Below are 24,141 nucleotides of genomic sequence, written 5' to 3'. Positions count from 1 at the left end.
GGAAGGAATGATGCTAAAGCTGAAACTCCAGTACTTTGGCCACCTCATGTGAAGAGTTGACTCATTGGAAAAGACTCTGATGCTGGGAGGGATTGGGGGCAGGAGGAGAAGGGGATGACAGAGGATGAGATGGCTGGATGGCATCACTGACTCGATGGACGTGAGTCTCAGTGAACTCTGGGAGTTGGTGTTGGACAGGGAGGCCTGGTATGCTACGATTCATGGGGTCACAAAGAGTCAGACACTACTGAGCGACTGATCTGATCTGATCTGAGTATTATTTTTTCTTTAAATATTTGGCAGAATTCACCTGTGAAACCATCTGGCCCTGGGCTGTTATCTTTTGGGAGATTTTTGATTACTGATTTAATCTTCTTCCTGGTAACTGGTCTGTTCAGATTTTCCATTTTCCTAATTTTAGTCTTGATGGATTGTGTTTCTAAGATTTTTCATTTCTTCAAGTTTGTTCAGTTGGTTGGAATAAATTGTTCATAGTAGCCTCTTATCATCATTTGTATTTCTTTTGTATCAGTTGTTAGACTCAAGAGTGAAAGGTTAAGTCTTTCCTCTAAGATCAGAAACAAGACAAGGATGCCCATGCTCATCACTTCTATCCAACTTAGTACCAAAAGTACCACAATTAGGCAGCAAACATAAATAAAAAGCATTCAAATTGGAAAGGAAGAAGTATAAAATGATCTTTGCTTGCAGATGGCATGATATTATATATAGAAAACCCTAAAGACTCCACCAAATAGCTGTTAGAACTAATGAATAAATTCAGTAAAACTGAAGAATACAGAATCAGCACACAAAATCAGTGCATTTTATATACTAACAATGAACTCTCTGAAACAGAAATTAAGAAGGAAATTGCTTTTACAATAGCATCAAAAACAACAAAATATTTAGATGTAAAATATTTTCAGTATCAATGCCCTAAATTTGATCCCTGAATTAATCCACTTCTGATGTTAAGAATACTTGTTTGCCTGCTGGAGGCATTGTTGCTACATCTTGTCACTGGCCCCTGCATGGTCTAGTCCTGTCCATCAGTCTGGGCACATATGGTTTAAATCTCTCTCTTACTCCCTTGGTTTTATCCCAGTCATATTTCTCATCTGGGTCACCACACTTGTTCTTTGCTCTACCTGGAAGACTTTGACCCCTCACCCACGCTCCCAGAATACACAATGTGTTCATCATCCCATCGTCTGATCAGGAGTTATACATCCTGCTGCTGCTGGTAAGTCGCTTCAGTCCTGTACATCCTGAGAAAATCACAATTCAAAGAGACATATGTACTCCAATGATCTCTGCAGCACTATTTACAATAGCCAGGACATGGAAGCAACCCAGATGTCCATCAACAGATGGATGGATAAAAAAGATGTAGTACATATATACAATGGACTATTATCAGCTATAAAAGGAATGAGTTTGAGTCAGTTCCAATGAGGTGGGTGAACCTAGAGCTATTATACACAGTGAAGTAAGTCAGAAAGAGAAAAACAACTATCATATATTAATGCATATATATATATATATATGGAATCTAGAAAAATGGTGCTGATGAACCTATTTGCAGGGAAGAAATGGCAACACAGACATAGAGAATGGACATGTGGACACAGTGGGGAAGGAGAGGGTAGGACAAATTGAGAAAGTAGCATTGACATATATACTCTAACATGTGTAAATAAAACAGATAAGTAGTGGGAGGCTGTTGTATAACACAGGGAGCCCAGCCTGGCATCTTGCAATGACCTGGAGGGGTGGAATGGGAGTGGGCAGGCAGGCTCAAAAATGAGGGAATATATATATATATATATATATATATACATATACATATATATGTGTGTGTGTGTGTCCCAGGTAGCACCTGTTATAAAGAACATGCCTGCCAATGCAGGTAGACATAAAAAGATGTGGGTTCGATCTTTTGGTCTGGAAGATCCCCTGGAGGAGGGCAAGGCCATCCATTCCAGTATTCTTGCCTGATGAATCCTATGGACAGAGGAGCTGGGCTGGCTACAGTCCATGGGGTCACGAAGAGTCGGATATGACTGAAGCGACTTAGCATTCATATGCGTGCTATACGTATATATGTAGTATATGCATGCTATATATATATATATATAAATTATGATTCATTCACCAGCATATGGTAAAGGAATGATTCCCCAATTAAAAATAAATAAATAAAAGAAGTTGCTTCTTTAAAGAGCTTTTCCCTAAGAAACTCAGCTAATGTAGCCCCTTTCTAGGCAAGTGCCATTATGCTAACTTGTATTATGGACTTCAACCCTCTTATCACTTTCTGAAACTGGCTTATCACATTCAAAGAGTTTATTTCCCAGTTTATTTCATTACTCTCTCTCCCCAACCTGACTGAAAGCTTCAGAAGTGTGGTTAACTATTTCTGTCTATAATGGGGGTACGGCATCTGGTACCTACTAGGTATTAAATACTTTATCACTTATCTGTTGAATAAATAAATGATAAAGTACTTTATTTGTACTGAAACCTGTTGCATTAACAGTGTCCCTTCAGCTGGATATTAAACAACTTAATTTCCCTCTTTAGCTTAACAGTAACTTAGAGATAGTCCATGGGGTCGCTAAGAGTCAGACACGACTGAGCGACTTCACTTTCACTTTTCACTTTCATGCATTGGAGGAGGAAATGGCAACCCACTCCAGTGTTCTTGCCTGGAGAATCCCAGGGACGGCGGGGCCTGCTGGGCTGCCGTCTATGGGGTCGCACAGAGTCCGACATGACTGAAGAGACTTAGCAGCAGCAGCAGAGATATTCCTTTAGGCTAAGCCTTTTCTAGGTAAACTCTCATTGCAGGAAGCAATTTTTTCTTGCAGGTTAGTTTCTCTGAAAATTATTACATCAAAATCTTTGTTTATAAAGGTTTGTTTTAGTTAAAGGAGGGGACTTTCCCAGGCTGAAGCACCTAATTGACTACTAAGAAAATAGTTCTAAGGATTCTTATCTATCTTATTTTCATTTGCCAGGTGCAAACAAAATGAATGAGGGTTTGGGAGAGGGGCAGAATCTTTGAATTGACACTAGAGATGACCAAATTTCTTGAAGGACCTTAGAAGAGGAAACTGTGTAGGCATGCTGTATTTTCTAACATTCATCTGATAGGAAGATATCACACATATTTGTTCAGCAGCCTTCAGGTGAGTGGTTGTTTGGATGTACATCCTTGTTTAATTAGGGAATCCATTTCGTGGGCCTGAGTAGACACTAGATGGTATCTAAGTTTCAGGAAACCCTGGGTGAAGTAACTGGAAGTATTGACAGACAGGTATGTCTCTTCCTCTAGCTGCAGAGGAACAACAGACACCATGTTTTGGTCTATTGAAATGCCTTTTTCTTTTCCCCCAACTTGCCCACTGAGAGTTACCATGAATTTGGCACCATCCTTGAAAATAATTTCAAAGAGAAAATTGTGATGGGTGTTGCATGTGCAGAAAGGCTTGATTTATGTTTTTTCTCTGTTTAAGAGGGCAGGGTATGCTATGCTATGTAACGTAATACAGCTCATCTATTAAGAACTTTTTCAAAACCTTGTTTATTTTGCTGCACCAGGGCTTAGTTGCAGCATCTGAGACCTTTTAGTTTCAGTATGTGAACTCTTAGTTGTGGCACGTGGGATCTAGTTCCCTGACAAGGGATCGAACCTAGGGCCCCTGCATCGGGAGCATGGAGACTTAGCCACTGAACCACCAGGGAATTCCCTCTATTAAGAACCTTTATCAAAGAATGTACAAAAATTTCCCCTGCTAGTATCTTGCCAACCTCGTTCAGTCAGGGAAACCAGAATCTACAATCAGGTGATGTATTCAGAAAGAAATACAGACATAAAGTGAAACTGCCTGAACTATGGAAGTTATTTTCTTAAATTGAGTAGGAGAAAGAGAATCCCGAAAAGGAGGCAGAAAGAAATTTGAGGGTAAGAAAAACTATGACTTTACAGTTCTATATTCATGGCATTTATTGAGCACTATAGCAAGTACTGCAAAAGTCTAAATTCCCTTGAAAATTAAGCATGAGCTTATACACCCTAAAAGAGGGGAATAGAAATATGCTGCTATGGATTGAATTGTGTTCCCCCTTAAATTCATATCTTGAACTCCTAACCCTCAGTGCAACTCTATTTGGAGATAGGGCTGCTAGGAGGGAAACAAGTTTAAACTAGGTCATAAAGGTGGAATCTATAGAACTGCTAACCTCATAAAAATAGGAAAAGAGACCTCTCTCCCTTTGAACACACACAGAGAAGAGGTCATGCTTTCACACAGCAAGATGCTGATCACCTGAAAGCCAGAAAAAAAGGACTCACCGTAATCTCAAACTCAAATTCAATCTCAATCTCAATCTCAAACTCACCTCAACCTCAATCTCAAACTTCCAGTCTCCGAAACTGTGAGAAGTAAATATCTGCTGTTAAAGCCACCCAGTCTATGGTATTTTGATAGGGCAGCCCAAGCTGACTGAGACAAATTTCCCACCTTGCACTTCTCTTGAAGGGCTAGCAGAAGTTGCTGAGCCCTGAATCATAAATGAGGTAGCTTTCTTTATAGAGCTTGAAAGACCAGACTTCCCTCTTAAAGTGCTCCCTCCAGTGCTACGTGACATGCATTACAGAGAGTAGTAGTCACTTATTTTAGGTACTCCTTCTTGCCCCAAACACACACCAAGTGGTGAGATTAATATTAAGAATTTGTAGTTGTTTAGTCACTCAGTCGTGTCTGACTCTTTTGTGACCCCATGGACTGTAGCCCACCAGGCAGAGTCTCCTGTCCATGGGCGTCTCCAGGCAAGAATACTGGAGTGGGTTGCCATTCCCTTCTCCAAGGGACCTTCCAGACCAAGGGATCAAACTCACGTCTCTTGTGTCTCCTGCAATGGCAGGCAGATTCTTTACCATTAGTGCAAAAAACAGGATATTTATCCATAAATATATGTCTTTATATGATCTGAACAATCATATAAAAACCATTGATAGTAGAAGCTTCTATAAATGGGCAGTGGAGGTCTGAAGCAAAATGGAAATTTACCCTCCATGGTATATGTATTAATACTATTTAAATTTTTACCGTAGGCAGGCATTTTAAAAAGCTTAAATTTAATTAACTTAATAAAACACTTTTCCATTTTTGCTGTGATTTTCTTAATTTAAGAAGGCTTTCTATTGTGCACTATGCTTGGATATGACCCTGAGGTTGGCAGGGTAAAGTTCAGAGAATTTCCACCCCACAGAAGCTATAATGATCATGTCACTCTCATGCTTAAACCCTCCAGAGCTTCCTTTCAATGTCTGAAGGAAGAATAGAATCAATTACACTTTGCAGCCTGACCACTGTCCACTCTCCTTTGCAGCCTCTTCCAGCCCAGGCAACATCTTGTTCTCTGCCATACCAGGCTTCCTCTAGTTCCTGGAAATCACACCTCACTTCCTCTTACCTCAAGGTCTGCTAACACATTGTTCTCCCTGTCCAAGGGCTATCTTCTCACTGCTAGTTAACATATGTGAGATGTGGCTTACAATCACACTGGCCCAGTAGCTCCTATTGTTATTTCTTTCCATGTACTTATAGATTTGAATATTTACATATTTGTGTGATTGATTTATGCTAGCTTTCAATGAAAGGGTTATTTTAACAAATGACTGACAATGTCGGAATCATTCTACTACTGAGTGGGAAACTGTAACTAGCCCTTAATGACTCTTGGTCTAATACTTTCAGATCTTTAAGAAATGGGTGACCTACTGAAGCAGAAAGTGCTTCAGCTATATATAAACTTGCCTTTCTGGATGCTACTTTTTTAAACTTTTTATTTTGTATTGGAGTATAGCCAATGAACCGGAGAAGGCAATGGCACCCCACTCCAGTACTTTTGTCTACAAAACCCCATGGACAGAGGAGCCTGGTAGGCTGCAGTCCATGGGGTTGCTAGAGTCGGACACGACTGAGCGACTTCACTTTCACTTTTCACTTTCATGCATTGGAGAAGGAAATGGCAACCTACTCCAGTGTTCTTGCCTGGAGAATCCCAGGGACAGGGAAACCTGGTGGGCTGCCACCTATGGGGTCGCACAGAGTCGGACACAACTGAAGTGACTTAGCAGCAGTAGCAGCAGCAGCATAGCCAATGAACAATGTTAATGACAGTTCCAGGTGGACAGCAGAGGGACTCAGCCACACATATACAGGCATCCATTCTCCACCAAACTCCTCTCCCCTCCAGGCTGCTACATAACTTTGACCAGAGTTCCCTTGTACACTATTTTTAAAGTAAGTACATATCCATTTTCACACAGAGCCTATAACACCTTAAAACATTACTGTGCTGTGCTTAACCGCTTCAGTTGTGTCCGACTCTTTGCAACCCTATAGACTATAGCCCTATGGACTGTAACCAGGCTTCTCTGTCCGTGGGATTCTCCAGGCAAGAATACTGGAGTTGATTGCCATGGTTGGGAAGATCCCCTGGAGGAGGGCATGACAATCCAGTCCAGTAATAAAACATTAATAGCTAAAATTAATGTTTTGTCTAAAACATTAATAATTAAAATTATGTTTGTTAATGAAGAAGTGGGCAAACATTAATAAAATAAAATCAATAGGCTAACTACCTATTTCTCCTCTTTCTGTTCCATCTCCTATGAAACCAGAAAAAGATTTAGTAACAGCGAAACAACAAGGAATGAGTTCTTGTTCTTCTACTATTAACCTTTCCCATACACAACCTCAGAACTTGTGTTTCCAGTTTCTATGTGTGGGAGCTTATGTGTAAGATGTTCTAGACGTTCAATCAGTCTCTAGGGAACCCACCAGTTTGTCTTGATTCCCAAAGGACCAAATTAATCCCTGTCCTGAGTTTCAGGCATTTCTGTTATAACGATGAATATAAATGGCCTCCTATAGCAGGTGCTTTGCTGTTGTGTTAAAGAGAGGAAGTATTTTCCTCAAGGGGGTCCCCAATATTCAGACACCATTTCTTAAAGCCATACCAGTGGCTGAAATGGAAGCAGGGACAATCATAAACGTGCGCAATGAAAATGTGTTTCATGGTCACTGAAAATGGGACCAAACTCAGAACAGTTCAGGGAAGAGAAGATGATGGCTATCTGATGAGGTGTCACCTACAGTCAGCATCACACATCTCTGGTGATCAGAAAGAGAAGGTTAAATTTACCAGACACTCTGTTTCATGTCACCCTTGGCCCCTGCCAATGAAGGATCTGTCATGGGAAGATGGATGTAGTCTGTCCGCCAAGCGAGTGTTCAGACATCACCCCATGGATTCAGTTCTGAATCCCCGGGTCCCATCCAGTCTAGACTGAAGATGGACTCCAGCTTCCAAGTGTTCAGGGCCTGCTGCTCACTGTAGTGGGTCCCTTGGGAAGAGCCAGGGGGATCGGCCAGACTGCTCCAGGAATATAACAAATGACGTGACTGCAAACTCAGAGTGTCTGTTTCCTGTCAGTGGGTGATTAATAAACAGCCCACGGTCAGGTCCCGAAAGGCACAATCAATACACTGTCTACTCTGTGACTCTATAAAAATGGGGCTTTTCTCAAGATGACAGCTAATTACACTTCCTCTCCTCCCTTCCCCAACACACACACACATACCAACCACCACCACCACCTCTATTACCATTATTCATCAAATAGTTATAGGGAGGCCAGATGTGGAGCTAGAAGTTTTAAGAAGTATCATAAGAAAATATATGATTCCTGCTCCCAGGAGCTTAGAGTCCAGACTCACCTAGTGCTTGTATAAATGTGCCTAAGAGCACCTCAGATAAGTATAACAATAATAGCTAGACTTAGTGAACACTTACTACATGTTAAACAGTGCGATGAGCACTTTACACGTTTTAGCCGATTTAATCCCTTTGAGGGTGGTATGATTTTTATCGTCACTATACCAAAAAAGAAATCAAACAGAAATACAAATAAGTTAGTTAAAATCTGCCTGAGATAATAGAGCCAGAGTGCAGGAGATCTGGGGTTCAAGTCTAGGAGTCAGTCTGGCTCTAAAGCCTGGTATCTTATATGTACTCCCTGTGAACAATCATAGCTATAATTTAGTAAATGTTTCCTATCCAGGCAATGTGCTAGGTTATCTCATATGCATTTACTTATTGACTGCTCATGGTTAGTGATTAACCTCATTTATGCATTACTAATCTAATTTATGCATTACTTTTTAAAATGCTTTCATTTGTTCCATTCCACATTTCTGTAATAACTACTATTTTTAACCGATAGATTTTTAACTGAGTCATAAACACTTTCCCAGGGTTAACACTGCAGGACTCAGTCCTTGATCAGTTTTCTCCAGAGTTTGACTCCTGCATGTGAGCATTATACGACAGTTCAAGAAAAATGCCTTCAGGCAGTATCCCAGGTAGGCATCACCTCATAAAGACAATAATACTGCCATTTACTTAGTATTTTACAACTAACATTCAAATTTACCTGAGTCCCATGGTCAGTCTAAGTGCTAGTAGCTCAGACTGTGGATGTCAAAGCTAAAGTTCAGAAGCTGAGAGGCAGGGCTGGAGTTAAACCATTTGGTCAGTACTCACTGACCTTTGTTCATTCACTAGTTCACTTAAGAAACCATCATGCTGTGGAGAAAGAAAGCTGAGTAAGACGCTCTGTCTTCTGTAATTCACAGTCGGAGCAGAAGAGCTGAATTTGTTCCCTCTAAATATTTTCTACTCGGTCTATGGACCCACTTTGACCTTCTGGTGGAAAGATGTTGGTTTGAAAGCGCAGATACTCTGATCCCTGCTGGTAATACTTGCCCCTGGGGGCCACTTTTTATTGCCTGGGATAGTTTGAGCCAGAGAGAATCACTTCATCTCTCTCTCCATGAACTCCGGTGAAAAGCAGAAACTGATCTTCTCAGGAGACAAGAACTGAGCACGTGGCCCTGATGGGGAGGCTGGCTTTGCAGTGTTTTTTTTTTTTCTTTTTTTCAGCCTCTGTAAGTGAAGGGCTCTGGTGGCAACCTAAGAACAAATCAGCAAACTGCAGGACCTCAGAAGGGGCCTACACTTTAGAAATCATGGGGTCCAACTCTCACAAAAGCAGCTGGTGGGAGTGGATGGGGGAGCCAAAAACCCTTTAGGCAGAGCCAACTTCCACCAAAAGCTTGGGGGCAATGGAAAGACCTGGAAGAGGCAACTTCAGAAGTTCACTAGGTACCAATAACCTTTGGATGATGATGGTGTTGATAAAGACGATCAGTTCAGTTCAGTATAGCGGCGAATCCTACAGTGGTGTTTTTTCTGCCCTAGGCAAGAAGTTTGTCCTCTGCTGATTCTCTCTGGCTGGAACTACCCCAGGCAACAAAAGTGAGTGGGGAAAGGCATGGGCTTTCGAACCAGACATAAGTTAGAGAAGTTTCTTCTCCATCTGTGCAACCTTGGAGATTAATGACTGCAAACTCCCAGAAGAGCCTCTGAGCGCAGCGCGTGAATGAGAATACTTGTTATTGGGGATCTCAGAACCCCTGAGAAGCGGGTCAGACGAGAGCGGGGTGTAGTGTCTGGGGCGCACTGCAGGCTACGCTGAGATCTTGGCTGGATCCGACGCTCAGGGTGGAGGAGCCCAGCACAGCGACTGCTCAGCGTGCGCCCAGTCCTCCCACCACTGGTCGCGGCTGCCAGGAGGCCGGCCGCTGGCGGGAAGGGGCCAGGAAACCTCAGAGCCGCACGGAGACAGCAGCTGCCTTGTTCTGCAGCTTTTTTTTTTTTTTTTTTTTTCCTCCCAGGGGCCAGACATCCCCGCCCCACCCCCTACTCCCACCTCTCGTGCCACTTCTTTCCGCCCTGGTTCTGAAAGTGTTAACCCCGGAACGTTTCGCGCCTCCCCCTCCCGTCCCCCACCCCCCACCCCTACTCCCCGCCCGACTCCCGCCCAAGGTTCCTAAAAAAGAAAGGTGCAAAGTTTGGTCCAGATAGGGAATGAATGATCAAAGCCCAGCCGATACTTCCTGTTGCCGGGACACTATATATAAAGTGATGAGTGCACGGGCAGCCGAGACGCACCGTAGCGCTCGCCCCGCAGCCGCCGCCTCCGAGCGCCTGAGGTTTCCCGGGGACCACAATGAACAAGTTGCTGTGCTGCGCGCTCGTGGTAAGTTCCTGGCCCGGGACGCCGGCAGCGGTGCTCTGGGCGCCCGCGGAGGCTCCTCGCCTCCTGGTCTCCCGACCTGCCCGCCTGTTGATGGGGACAAAGCTCAACTTGCTCCCTTTCCCAGGAGAGATCTGGGGTCAGGTTGGAACAGGAGACCTCTTTCAAGCTGATTGTGCTTCTCCTAGGGTGTCCCTTTACACTGGAAAGTTCCTGCTGGGTTTATGAAGAAGAGCTCCTGACCATTTTTATTGGAATGATTTTTTTATACATTCTATTTATTGGCTTTCTTCATCTCAGATGGCTCCATACCATCTTTGCTTAACTTGGGCATCCTTATTATTATTATTAGCGGTAATAATAGTATCAAAGTAATTTGAGAGATTATTCTTAATGCTAAGAATAATAATTCTTAAAACTACTGTAATTAGAATAAAAGTTGGATGCAGTGAATATGACATCATTAGTGTCATATTAAGTGGCTTATTTGCCACTTAAGCAAATATTATAGGAAATTTTGAATAATTGGCACCAGAGAAAAGATCATACACACACACATATTTCTTATTGTGCAATTTAAAATTTTAATAACATTCTATTATTAAAATGGGACATTTCAATTTCAATGTAATGTGGAAAATACTGGTGAGATAATGTTAATTGGGTTACAAAATAGATTTAAATAATTGAGGTTCTGCACTCAATAGGGCTAAAAGTAATTTTAAATTTGGAAAAAGAAAGGAAATTTGGAAAAGAAAGGAATGTCTGTAATTTTTAGCTTCTTTTACTTAAATTTACATTTTGACCAATCAAGTTAATAAGATTTCTATGTAGATTATTCTGTGACCAATGACTTATTTCCTTTGAAACTAAAATGTAGACTGCATTGAGATATGAATCAGACATTCATGAAAGGACAGGAAAATCCATATTTAAGCCACATATGTGTTTTGAAAGTTGTTGCAGTAACTGCTTGAATGTGAATGTCCAACCCACTAAGAGTGAATGGAAGGCTAGCAAGTCCTCCAATTAGATCTTGGGATACACACACATAAATAAGTAAATAAACAGCAAAGTCACTAAAGGAAAGGTAGATTAATAAGAGGTCACACTTAAGCAAGCTAATCTTACGTATAGGTACTATGTATACATATATGTGTATAAATATATTTGTATATATGTGGGTATATATTATATATATATAATATAATTTCACTAATATGGAGAACTTTTTAAAAAGTGAACCCTTATTTAAAAAGGACACATATAAAGAACTGCACAAATCATAAGAACCTAATTAAGTTTCCGAAAGTGAATACTTGTAAGCCAGCACCCAGCTCAGACACCATCACATTACCAGCACCCCAGAAGCTTCCTGAGCTTCCTCCTTATCACCACGACAGTCATGGCCAGAGGAATCAACATTCTGACTTATAATGCCATCCATGAGTAAATGAACTTTATGTACTTTTTTGTGTCTAGCTGCTATCACTTAAGGTTCTACTGTGAGATCATCTCCAGTATTGGATGTACAAATGCCCATCCATTTCAGTGCTGTATAATATTCCATTACATGGCTATACCACAAATGACTTAATCATTCTAGGTTTTGGCTAGTATAAATAATTCTGCTATTAATATGGGGACACTTTTTTCTTCCTAGGCTTTTGTATGCTGTCAAAGATTTGATTAATAATAAACATATTATCAGTAACTTTTAAATTTCATTATTTCCATTAAATAATATGTATATCTAATAATGGGCTTCCCTGGTGGCTCAGATGGTAAAGAATCTGTGTGCAGTGCAGGAGACCTGGTTTTGATCCCTGGGTCAGGAAGATCCCCTGGAGAAAGGAATGGCTACCCACTCACTCCAGTATTCTAAGTGTTCCAAAATAATAAGTAGACAAATGTTTTGATATCTGGTCTGTATAAGGATGTAGATACGTATGTAGATAATACGATCTGAAGATGTTACAGCATTATCAAAAGAGAAACCTTTTATTGTGTCTTGAACCTAGTAAATACTTCAAATAGGAATGTGCTCCCTTTCCCTTCTGTAGCTTCTGAGATTGATTTTATTTTATAAATAAGTGAGAAAAGATACTTTGCAGTTACATATGAAGAGTCCAGATGCCCTTTCATAAACACCAAGAGGTAGTGCTAAGAACTGGAAGCATTACGGCTATTTAGTCCTTTGTACCAGGCAGGCCACTGGATACGAGACACAGAATGGAAAACATGGACACCATTTCTGTCCTCATGGACCGCACAGCAAAACGGAGAAGGCAGATACTAGAATGTCTAAATGAGAATAACAAAAGGGGAAATACGAGGTGACTTGGGAATATAAAAGATCCTGCCTTCCAAGACCTTATAAAGGCAGCTGCTGTGCAGTGGTTATGAGTTTGGTTATTTGAGATCAAAATTCAAAATTCAAATACCAGTATTTTACTTGATAAAAGATGGTGGGCAATTTATATCTCTCTTGTGTTTTAGTTTTCTATAAAATAGAGATAATAATATGCACACGTGCAAGATAACCACACATAATATAGAGTTCCTATTCCACAGTAACACTAGCTTCTAGTCGACATTCTAGACCCAAGTGAATTATGTAAACAAAGTGCCGATGATGCTCAGAGATGGGGGAGAGATGGCCACCAACTATTACCTTGCAGGAGCAATAGAATGTTTATTATTCTCATTATACATTCCAAATGTTTCTTATTTGGAGATAAAATCAAGGCGTCCTGAATTTAAGAAGTGGAAGAAGATAAAATTGTGAGGCAAACTAGAATTCTAGATTCTTTTTGTGACAGCAGAGGATATGCTGGTAGGTAAGCATGAGAGGGTGTAGTCATTAGGACTAATGCCATAGTCGTGGGCTTTCTGAAATGCTCACTCATGTAGTTAGAGACCTGCTCTGCAAGGTGAGGTGGTGACATCACCAAGTCACTTCTTTCATGGTTGCTCAAGGAGCCTCCTGATGCTTTGGGAACATCCTAGTCTAGTCTTAGATTTTCACTGGTGGCTGAAACTTCCCATCAAGGAGCTCCAGAACTAGCCACTGACCTTCTCAAAGCGAAGGTCTAAATTAATGTTAAGATGCTAGGACTTGGGGTGGGGGATGGGGTGAAGCATTAGGAGGTAGTAAATTTTTTTTTTCGGGACAACTGCCTGATACATTGGTCCTCCTTATGTTTATTTTGGTTTCCTTGCCCTCCCCCAGTGGTCGAGTATATCTGTCTAGCCTTTTTGTTTGTTTGTTTAAGAGAATGATGACTTGAAGTTTCTAGGAGAATCTAACATACACTCCGCAGCAGTCCTGTACTTCTGTCTCTAGCAACCTCTCTGGCCTCTATCACCCATGAACCCTCAGCACAATTCCTAATTTCTATCTGGCCTTTAATTTTACTTCTTATTCCTAATTTCAATCTGGCCTTTAATTTTACTTCTTAGGTTAAAACCAATCTTAGGTTGTCAGATTCCACTGGTCAGGGAAGAAGGCGTTCTGTGACAGATGTTTTATCTACATAGTTTAGAAGGAGAGGTATATCAGAGTCTCTCAAAGGGCCACTAAACACACTCAAATATTCTTGTCCTCCTATCCACTCACTTGCCAGCTGGGTCTTGCTCTAAGCAACCCTCAGCCTCCCTGCCTGCATGTTCCCTTTCCATGAAGGCTTTCTGTGAGAAGCATTACCTTCAGTATCTCATTGACCAGAAGTACTTCATTCAACCTGAGTCTTTTCTTTGCAGCCCAGGAAAAAAAGGACAGTGAAGTATATTGCAGAGAAAGAGTACTTTCATTAAAAAAAAAATTATGTTTACATTATTCAAAGTCTTGCCTAATGACGCCTGGCTGCCCCTGATGTTTTTACTGGAGCAGAGATGCCAACATTATCAGTGTATCTGTGTATCTTACCTTGTGGAGCAGTAGTTCTCCATCAGATCAGACTTCTTCCATGCGCTTATTAAATAAATCCTTTGTAACAACTCCCTTGGAGAAGGCAATGGCACCCCACTCCAGTACTCTTGCCTGGAAAATCCCATGGATGGAGGAGCCTGGTAGGCTGCAGTCCATGGGGTCGAGAAGGGTCGACTGAGCAACTTCACTTTCACTTTTCACTTTCATGCACTGGAGAAGGAAATGGCAACCCACTCCAGTGTTCTTGCCTGGACAATCCCAGGGACGGGGGAGCCAGGTGGGCTGCCATCTGTGGGGTCACACAGAGTTGGACACGACTGAAGGGACTTAGCAGCAGCAGCAGCAGCAGCAACTCCCTGGCTCTCCTGAAATGAAATTGAGAGTGCTTATATTTTTACCTACATACAGAATTTTTTCAAATCAATATACTGGCATAACTATACTATGAAGGAGAAATAAAAAGAAAATGATTTATAATGAAATAAGCTTCACTAGAAGATTTAATGAAGTAATGATACATTAGCATCTTTATGTAGAACTGTCATGAACAGACCATGAGAAACAGATGAGAGCACGTGGGGTTCAAAACCATGATTGGCGTTGGCTTTGGGCTGTGATTTTTTGAAATGGTGAACAAATCTCGCTAAAGTTTTAAACAAAATACAACCCTCTTTCAGGCTTCCCAGATAGCACTAGTGGTAAAGAACCCGCCTGCCAATGCAGGAGACTAAGAGACGCGGGTTCGATCCCTGGGTTGGGAAGATCCCCTGGAGGAGGGCATGGCAACCCACTCTAGTATTCTTACCTGGAGAATTCCCATGGATACAGGAGCCTGGCAAAGTACAGTCCATAGAGTGGCAAAGAGTCGTAGATGACTGAAGCGACTTAGCATGCATGCATGCACAACCCTCTATCAAATTTTATGTTGTTAAATTCCTTGAAAATTCAATAGGCATAAAAATCTTACAACACACACACATAGGTCTACATATGTGTGTGTGTATATATACGTACACATATATATGTATGTATGTGTGTGTGCTCAGTCACTCAGTTGTGTGCGACCCCATGGACTTTAGCCCACCAGGCTCCTCTGTCCATGGAATTTTCCAGGCAAGAGTACTAGAGTGGGTTGCCATTTCATACTTCAGAGGATCTTCTCGACCCAGGAATCAAATCCACTCTTCTTGCTTCTCCTGCATGGACAGGTGGACTCTTTACCACTGTGCCACCTGGGAAGCCCATATGTGTGCATATATATACACATATGTGTGTATATATATATATATATATATATATATATATATACACATACACACATGTGTGTTTATATTATATACACATATGTATATATATACGTGTGTTTGTGTATATATATATACGGAGTTTGAATCCAGGCTCATATAATGATAAATATTTTTTTTTAGCTTAGATCACTTATACCATCATCAGTAGGACATTTGACAGTGTGTGTGGGATTTCCCTAGTGGTCTGGTGGTGAAGACTCTGTGCTTCCAACACAGGGGTAGAAAGTTCAGTCCTTGATCGGGGAACTAAGATCCCATATGCCAAATGGCACAGCCAAGAAAAAGAAAGTGTGTGGAATATGGGATTATTCTTGGTCACTGGGGCATCTAGCAGCACACAGAAATTGTGACAAGAGAAAATCCCACACAAATTTCCAGAACTTCTAGGGGATGGTACGACCCCTGTGGTAAACAAAATATGAACTCTTTGCAAACAGAGATTTTTTCCCAATTCATATTTATAGCCTCCAGGTCTCCACAGTGCCTGACACTAAATGTGTGTTTGCTGAGTCAAAGGAGCTACGATGAGATTTGCTGGGGTGTTTGTATAATGTACCAGCAGTTTCCATGGATATTCCAACAAAATGTAGCTTACTGTCAGAGATTTCACATGCTCATGTCAGCTTTGATCTCTTTCAAAATACAAATATAATGCCCTACCCACCTGACCAGTATTTTTCCTACTTATTTTTGTCCATTTCTACTGTGAAGGTACAATACCTTCATGGAGGTCCATTCTTAAGAGAGCAACAACAATGAACCAGACTTATATACTGACCCTTGCAGGTGCTACCTAACTGAATCCCCTTTCTGACCTTCCCATCGATGTTCATTTTTTGGTTTGATAAATGTGATACATTCTTAAAATATCCTAATGGAGATGTCAAATAGGCATTTGGATTCAAAAAGTTCAGAGAAGCCTGGACTGGAGATCAGAAAATCTGGGTCATGAGCAGAGAACGGGTTTTGAAAGCCATAGGAAAGGAGGATTTCACAGGGCAAGAGAGGAGGGCAGGACACAGCCCCAGAGTGCATTTCTGATACTGATAGGTTTAAAAAAAAATGCACACATGAACAGTACTAGCAGCCATGTTTAGAAAAGAAAACAAAAATCAAAATAAAACTTCACAACCCACAAGAGCAGGAACTAGTCAATCGGAAATCCTAGCAACATCTGTAAACTATCCATGCAAGAAGAAGGAGTGAGGTATAGCCAACTTGAAATACACATGGTATTTTTATGTGACATGTAATTAGTTTTAGGAACTTACTACCACAGAATATTTATTTTGGGGTAACTAGCATAGAAAGTCTAAAAAAAGAATTCTTTTAGACAGTTGTAAGGGATAAGAATAGTGTTACAACACATTAGGTAAGAAGCTGTGTGGTACCCACTCCCTCTCACATTTACCTGGCCTTGCTAAATGAATGTTCCAAAGGCCAGAACAGTCTACAGACACACTAAAATGGTTTCTTTCAACTACAAGGTGACATAACTTCCCAGGTGCTTGGGTAGTTTTTTTCAAGCCCAGTTTCTCAGAAGCACCTGAATCAGCCAGACCATAAATGGATAGAGGATACAGGAGGAAATGCAATGTCATTTCTGGAGCCCTTCTAAAAAAGTAATGTGCTCCCAAAAGTTCTGATTTATTACTTTCCTATTGAGATTTTTTTTTAAATCCACCTCTTTTTATCATAGTTTTAATACAGTGAAAAACATTAATTTCCTAGAAGCATCTTCTATAAAATTAAAAAGAGTAGCCTTAGGATTCTTCACCTCCATTTAGTCTGTACCTTGGAAGCATTTTCTATAACAGCCTCTTAAATAATCAACTATAAAACAGGAAAATCAGTGTCAAGATGAATATAGATTTAAAAGACAGTAATTCATCTAAGCTTTGTGACTGCCTTTGGTAAATTCAGTTTTCGTCTCTGGCCTTTGATCCCTAAACCTCTATTGCCATGTAATATTACTTTCTTGTTCAAAAACGTATTTTATTCTTAGAAAATATGGATATCAAGGCCCTATTCTTAAATTCCCTCTGGCATTCATACCACCATCATCACCACCAACAGAAGTAATTTAGGAAGTCATCTGTGAGGTGTAATGATAGTAAGACCTCCGCAACAGCAGTCAAGAAGCAAGAGACCTTATTCCTCAGTTTTGCCTTAGACTCTGAGGTCCAGTCTGTGACTTCATTTCTCTGGGTCTTTGCTCACCTTTAAAATAGGTGTGTTGTACCACATGATATCTGGAAGCTCTGCTATAATTTTATACTTTTGGCTCATCCCCCTGGGCCTCTCATAGTGTCCCATGCCAGAGCAAACCCAGCCCCAAACTATTGCCTGGCCTCTGCCAGTAGGCTGCAGGCACTGAAGCAGTTTGCACAGTGGGAAAAAAAAAAAAAAAAATTACGTTTTTGTCATTAAAAATAAATTAAAATGTTTTATTATATATTGATACTATTTAAAATGCCAGACATACAAAAATCAAATGGACTTAGTTATCTATGAAAAAAAGCATACTAAAGAAAAATTTTTTAAATCTACCTTGTTGCAATTGTCAAAGTTCCTTGTGCCCAACTGGTTTCATTGATAAGAAATTCTGTTTAAGTGAAGGAGATCAAAAGAGGAAGCAGCTTTTTGAAATGTCACCTACTTTTAAGCAGTAAGAATTCTGTGTTTTAGGATCAGATTATTCTTTTAAGCTAAAAACTATTTTTTTTTAAATTCGGAAACAAGACCTTTTTGTCTTTAGCTAGCATAGAAGCCATTAATGTGCATATTTTCATATCCTACTTAGAAGCCCTATTCCCTCAGGACTTACTAAAGAGATGTAATTATGGTCACCAGCAATCTCTTTAGCCTCTTTGAGCAGAGTTTTCTTTGAATTTGTATTCACAAGGAAGCATTTCACCTTCAGGTGAAATAAGCATGTTAATGGGTAGATTGGCATGACCATTAATACTGTGCTGGAATACTACATTGGGCTTCCCTGGTGGCTAGATGGTAAAGAATCTGCCTGGAATGGGGGAGACCTGGGTTTGATTCCTGGGTCAGGAAGATGCCCTGGAGAATGAATACTACGTGGGCTGAGAGACAGAATCCTCTGTTCCCACACTCTGTTTGCTGTCTCTTAATAGCCAGTAAAAGGGGAAAAAATCAACTAGATAGTGCTAAAATAATGGGTCAACTACAAAGTATGAGTGATGTTTACTGAACAATGATGTAGCTATTCCTGCTGTTTGTAAGCCTTCTCCCTTGTCCTACCTTCCAGAAACATGGTAACATTGTACCTTCCAGCTTTCTCTGGTGAGGAAGGAGGTGGATGTGATAGTTCTGGCAGATTTGTGAGTTTAAATGATACAAGTCACTTGTACATTAGAGCACCTCATTGCCTGTATATGACTCCCAACATTTTCTTTCCCAGCAAACCAACCTTGTTCCAGATATTAATTTTTATAAGATCCTAGGTCCTGGACAGAGAGGACAATGCTAACAGCCTTCATTTTCACAAAAACCCTCTGATGCAGAGACTGGAATCTGTTTTACAGGCAAGGAAATTAAGGTTCAGAGAAGTGAAGTAATTTTCCCTACGGTGACCTAGCTGAGGATTTTTTTTTTTCTCTCTAATAGGAGCTGAAATCTAGCAGTGGAGTCCAGTGAAAAATACCCACAAAGCAGAGGAAAGCCTCTGAGTTCCTTCAACCAGAGTTCTTTTCTCTGCTGGAGATACAAACGTCCTGGGATGGGACTCAGAGTCATATCCTTGGGCAAAGTGATCCCAGTGGATTTTTTAAATGCTTTTTTCACCTGCTCCTTCAGCTAGAGGAGGCCACTGTTGTTTTTCTTTCCTGATGAAATTAAATATCCCAGCTTCCTTACCAGACTTGAGTTCTAAGTCCAGACCCTTCAGGATAGAGAACATGAGGCAAACACTTTATAGTTTAGCTCCTTTATTAGAAACAGCAATCCTAGGGAAGCAGGGGCTAGCAAAAGAAGAGTAAGCAAAAAAGGAAGACAAATTTAAGCGGGTGCTTGACTGACTGAGAAGCTGCTGTTTTGTATAAAGTACAACAGACTGCTCAGTCTCACAGGACCATCTTCTAGAGAAGTTGTGTGAACTACTGCATTTCAGGACAGAAGAGCGAGGAATTTATTCACCAGGATAAATGATGTAAATGATAGATAGATAGATAGATGCATAGATATAGGATGAGGTGGCATGGATGGCTGTATGGACAGATGGACAAAATATAGATCTTCCAGAATTTTACATTGTGTCATAGGTGATCACTTAAATGCCTGTCTCCTTCCTAACACTGCAGGTTCTTAGCGAGAAGAGTCAATTGTTAAAGGCTTAGGTTCAGACAGGATTAGGTTTGAATCCTATCTTCAATGTATACTAGCTCTGTGACTTTTGAGCAATCACTCAACTTCTTTGAGGCTCCGTTTCTTCATCTATAAAATGGGGATTAATACTATCATCTCAGAGGTGATTGGAGGGGTAGATGACAAGTGAAGTATAGAACTTACTATGTCATGATGTTATAATATACTATGCTATTATTATTCACCATATCATCCAGTACTTCCAAAAGGATGCTTCACATTGTTTAGGCACATGATAAACATCTACATGTTTAAGTCACATCCTGTTTTATTCTATTTCCATTTCTAGTTTCTATTTCATTTCCTAACCACCATGGCTGTTCTTTTCTAAATTTCTCTCTCCAGATGCCCTTAACCATATATTGATTGGGCTTCAATCTAAATCATCACCAACCAGAGTAATTCATAAGATGATGTGAACAAGGTATTATCTTCAAAGAAAGGTAGAAATAAAATGGGACTTAATAATTGATGTTCAAAAATATCAACATACTAAAATGTATTGCCAATTCTGAGTCCAAAGTGCCAGGAACTTTGTAGCTGGAAAATTCTGGAAAATTCTAGGGATGTCACCCTTGTGCTTGTCTGGTGGGCTTGAATGGATATAATTAAAAGGAAAATTGTGGCCAGCTCTGTTGTTGAGTTGAAATTTTCAAAATGGATGTTATATCCCAAATCTGGTGATTATGACCCAGCAATTCACCTGCAATGCAGGAGACACAGGAGACATGAATTCAATCTCTGGGTCAGGAAGATCCTGTGGAGAATTAAATGGCAACCCACTCCAGTATTCTTGCCTGAAAAATCCCATGGACAGAGGAGCCTGATGGGCTACAGTCCAGGAGATTGCAAACAGTTGGACACAACTGAATGAATGACTAAACAAATAAGCAAAGAGAAGAAATTAAGATCTGAGATTCAAAATGCGGGAGATGTCCACACATCTGCCTTGGAAAGTTTGACGTGTTTACTTGCATCACAAGTTCTTAGAGATTTTTCTCATTTATTTGTTAATCTAGCAAATGTTAATTATCTGTAAAACTCTGAAGCAGCAAAAGCATCAGAAGCAAATCTGCTCTGACAATTCTTGTAGATTCCAGACATAAACAAGGTACTGCTAATTAATTCTAAAAGCCTCCAAACAAACAACTAAAGGGAAAGTTCTTGAAGGGAACAACAACAAAACGCATTTAACGTTAAGTTTTACCTAGAGACAGTTCTTCAGCCTCACGGGAAGCAAAGAGTGTAAAGTCTGGCCCAGCGATTCATCTAATAAATCATAATTGTTCCTGTTTCCTTTCTCCTGTTTATGTAGCAAAAGCTGTTGGCAGCACATCAGTTCCTAATAGATGAATAGATTTAATGCATTTGCTCTGCATCCTTACCTAGAGACCTCATCCTGGCTGTTCTGGAAATGATTAAGCAGTGGCAGACCCTCAGGTAGAGAAATGGAAGCAGCAGATAAACCTCTCAAATGAGCCACCTGCTTTCCCCACATTTACCTTCAAAATAGAAGCTAAATACAAACAGAATGATCCATGCAAAATGCCAAGCAAAATGAAAGATGCTTAAAAAAAAAAAAACTTCCTTTAGGCAAATTTTGTCATCACTATCATTTTACAGATAAGAAAGTTACAGATTTTGTGCTTGTCCTTGAAAACGCACCCTTTACCTGGAGGCTCTGTATGTGTCTATAGAATCATCAGCAATCCTAATTATACCTAGTAGGTACTCAATATCTACTGGATTGAATAAAATTAAAATATATATTGGATACTTGCTGTGTATAAGACACCATGAAAAAAGCAGGGAATGTGTCAGTCACTCAATCATGTCCAACTCTTTGTGACCCCATGGACTGTAGCCTGCCAGTCTCCTCTGTCCATGGGATTCTCCAGACAAGAATGCTGGAGTGGGTAGCCATTCCCTTCTCTAGGGCACTTTCTGATCCAGGGATTGAATCCAGGTCTATTGCGTGACAGACTGATTCTTTACCCTCTGAGCCACCAGGGAAGCCCATAAGACCTTATGCATGCTGCTTGCTAAGTTGCATCAGTCGTGTCTGACTCTTTGCAACTGTAACCCTCCAGGCTCCTCTGTCCATGGGGTTCTCTAGGCAAGAATAATGGAGTGGTGGCCATGCCCTCCTCCAGGGAATCTTCCCAACCCAGGGGTTGAACCCACATCTCTTACAACTCCTGCATTGGCAGGCAGGTTCTTTACCACTAGCGCCACCTGGGAAGCCTGTAAGACACCACGCTAAACATTTAAGGTATATGGAAACAAATCCTTTTCTATCTGAGCCCTTTAATCAAATCTGTGGAACTGCCTTTCGACCAAGTCAATGATACAAGTTGGGAAGATACTGGAACTGATTTTAAAAACGAGTCAGAGATGCTTTTTCTGAAAACAACTTAAGAATAGGATAAATAACTGACTGGGGCACATTTTAGGTTTGTGACTTCCTACTGAACAAGAGACTTCAAAATGTCTCCAAAAATGAATCTGATTCAAAATGTTCCCTATTTCCCACCTCCTGTGTAATTAGCATATGTAGTCATGACTCATTCTTGTCTGGAATCTTATTCTTTACCAAGTTTATTTGTGTCCCTTTACTCAATTGAAAACAATTGTATAGGAATAGATGAAATAAGAATTATCTCTTTTTAGAGCTAAGATAATGGCCAAGGGTTATTAAACTGGTGGTTGAACTGAATTTGGAACCCTAATATGCAGGTTCCCAGCAAAGAGATCTGGTTAGTTCATATCAATCTAATGGATCTAAACCCTGTACATTTTTCATATCTTATTATTCATCATACATTTAGCATTTTTCTTGAAACTTTCTGTAAAATCCCTACTGTTTTTTTCCTTCTTTTTTTTTCATCTCATCTTGCAAATGTTTGTAAAGTCCCAAAGGTTATATTTTAACATTTTTTTATGTATAAAATCCCTGGGTAATGCCATGCTACTTCTCTGTTTCTGGAACCATTTATGTGCTCATAACCCTGTGCTAAGTCACTTCAGTCGTGTCCAACTCTTTGCAACCCCATGGACTGTAGCCTACCAGGCTCCTCTGCCCATGGGATTCTCTAGGCAAGAATACTGGAGAGGGTTGCCATGCCCTCCTCCAGGGGATCTTCCTGACCCAGGGATTGAACTTGCATCTCTTTAAATCTGTGTCTTTAGCTGCATTTCTATCCTGAATACCTGATACATATATTTAAGTGTCTACTCGACATCATCACTTGAGTCTCATTGTTGGAGGACCCAGAACCAAATTCATTGTCTTCCTCCATAACTGCCTCTTTCTCCTGCTGTCAGTAATTAACAGCAACACCACATACCTAATAGTCATAATTCATGGGCATGTCCTCCTTTACTCTTTCTAGTACCTCCCTCCACGGGCAATTAGCTAACATATATCTATCTTTTCTCTCCTCCTTACTACTACCTCATTTCAGCTTCTCATTTCTGACCTGTTTCTCTATTGAGTCTTTTCTTGATCCTTTTTTTACCTTTGTTTTCCCTCTCATTGTTTTGCAGTGATTTGTGACTTTTTACACCAACAGAGGCTTTTGGATGAATTCTTGTAGGAAATAGGAACATTAACTTCCTCAGCTCCATTGTTCAGCAATATTTCCTGAGCATAGTAATTGTCTCAATAAGTGTTTGCTGAATGAATGAATAAATAAATAATTTAAGGATTGGAAGAAATAGGGAAGAGGCCACTATACCAGGTGTATGCTTAATTGCTTAGTCATGTCCGACTCTGCTATCCCATGGACTGCAGCCCTCCAGGCTTTTCTGTTCATGGGATTCTCCAGGCAAGAATACTGGAGTGGGTTGTCATGCCCTCCTCCAGAGGATCTTCCCAACCCAGGGATCGAACCCAGATCTCTAGCATCGCAGGTGAATTCTTTACTGTCTGAGCCTCCAGGGAAGCCCCATTATACCATAAGACTATAGAAAGTTAAATAAGCTAACCTTCATAGCAAAAGAGTTTTGTTTTTGTTTTTTTTTTTTAATAAGCTTTGTAGTTTATACTACAAGAGATCTTTAGGAAACTCACTTTGGTATATATCCTGAATGTTTCTTTTCTTGGCTAAGATGAATTGTAAAATATCATGGTTTCCAAATTGACCAGAAGTTTAGCTAACTCTGGTAGTCCTCAAATAGTTCTTTGTGGCAAAGATCATGACGAGGGATCACAAAAGGAACTCCCAAACCAAGTAGTTATTTCAAGCTTTGTGTGGGCTCCTTTTAATGAATTTTCCATAAACGGAAACCCACTGGGTCACTCGTGGTTCTTCATACCGGAGAATAAGCGCAGC

The 24,141-nt window shown here is 40.5% G+C and overlaps 1 protein-coding gene and 1 non-coding gene across 2 annotated transcripts in view; both read left to right on the top strand.

Moving 5' to 3' along the window:
- The first annotated feature begins 9,978 nt into the window (after positions 1–9,978).
- TNFRSF11B (TNF receptor superfamily member 11b) overlaps positions 9,979–24,141 on the top strand; it is a 28,165-nt gene continuing 14,002 nt past the window's right edge. Inside the window, exon 1 of the mRNA XM_005897255.3 lies at positions 9,979–10,180. Within this exon, the coding sequence (XP_005897317.2) occupies positions 10,151–10,180 (30 nt within the window). The 5' untranslated portion in view covers positions 9,979–10,150. The remainder of the gene's footprint in view (positions 10,181–24,141) is intronic.
- On the top strand, positions 17,674–17,808 carry LOC138990848 (small nucleolar RNA SNORA42/SNORA80 family). Its single transcript, XR_011466957.1, has one exon. It is a non-coding gene; the product is annotated as a small nucleolar RNA SNORA42/SNORA80 family (small nucleolar RNA).

The sequence above is a fragment of the Bos mutus genome, chromosome 14, assembly GCF_027580195.1.
Source record: "Bos mutus isolate GX-2022 chromosome 14, NWIPB_WYAK_1.1, whole genome shotgun sequence".
NCBI classification, from domain to species: domain Eukaryota; kingdom Metazoa; phylum Chordata; class Mammalia; order Artiodactyla; family Bovidae; genus Bos; species Bos mutus.
This window is presented reverse-complemented; position numbering and strand designations above follow the sequence as displayed.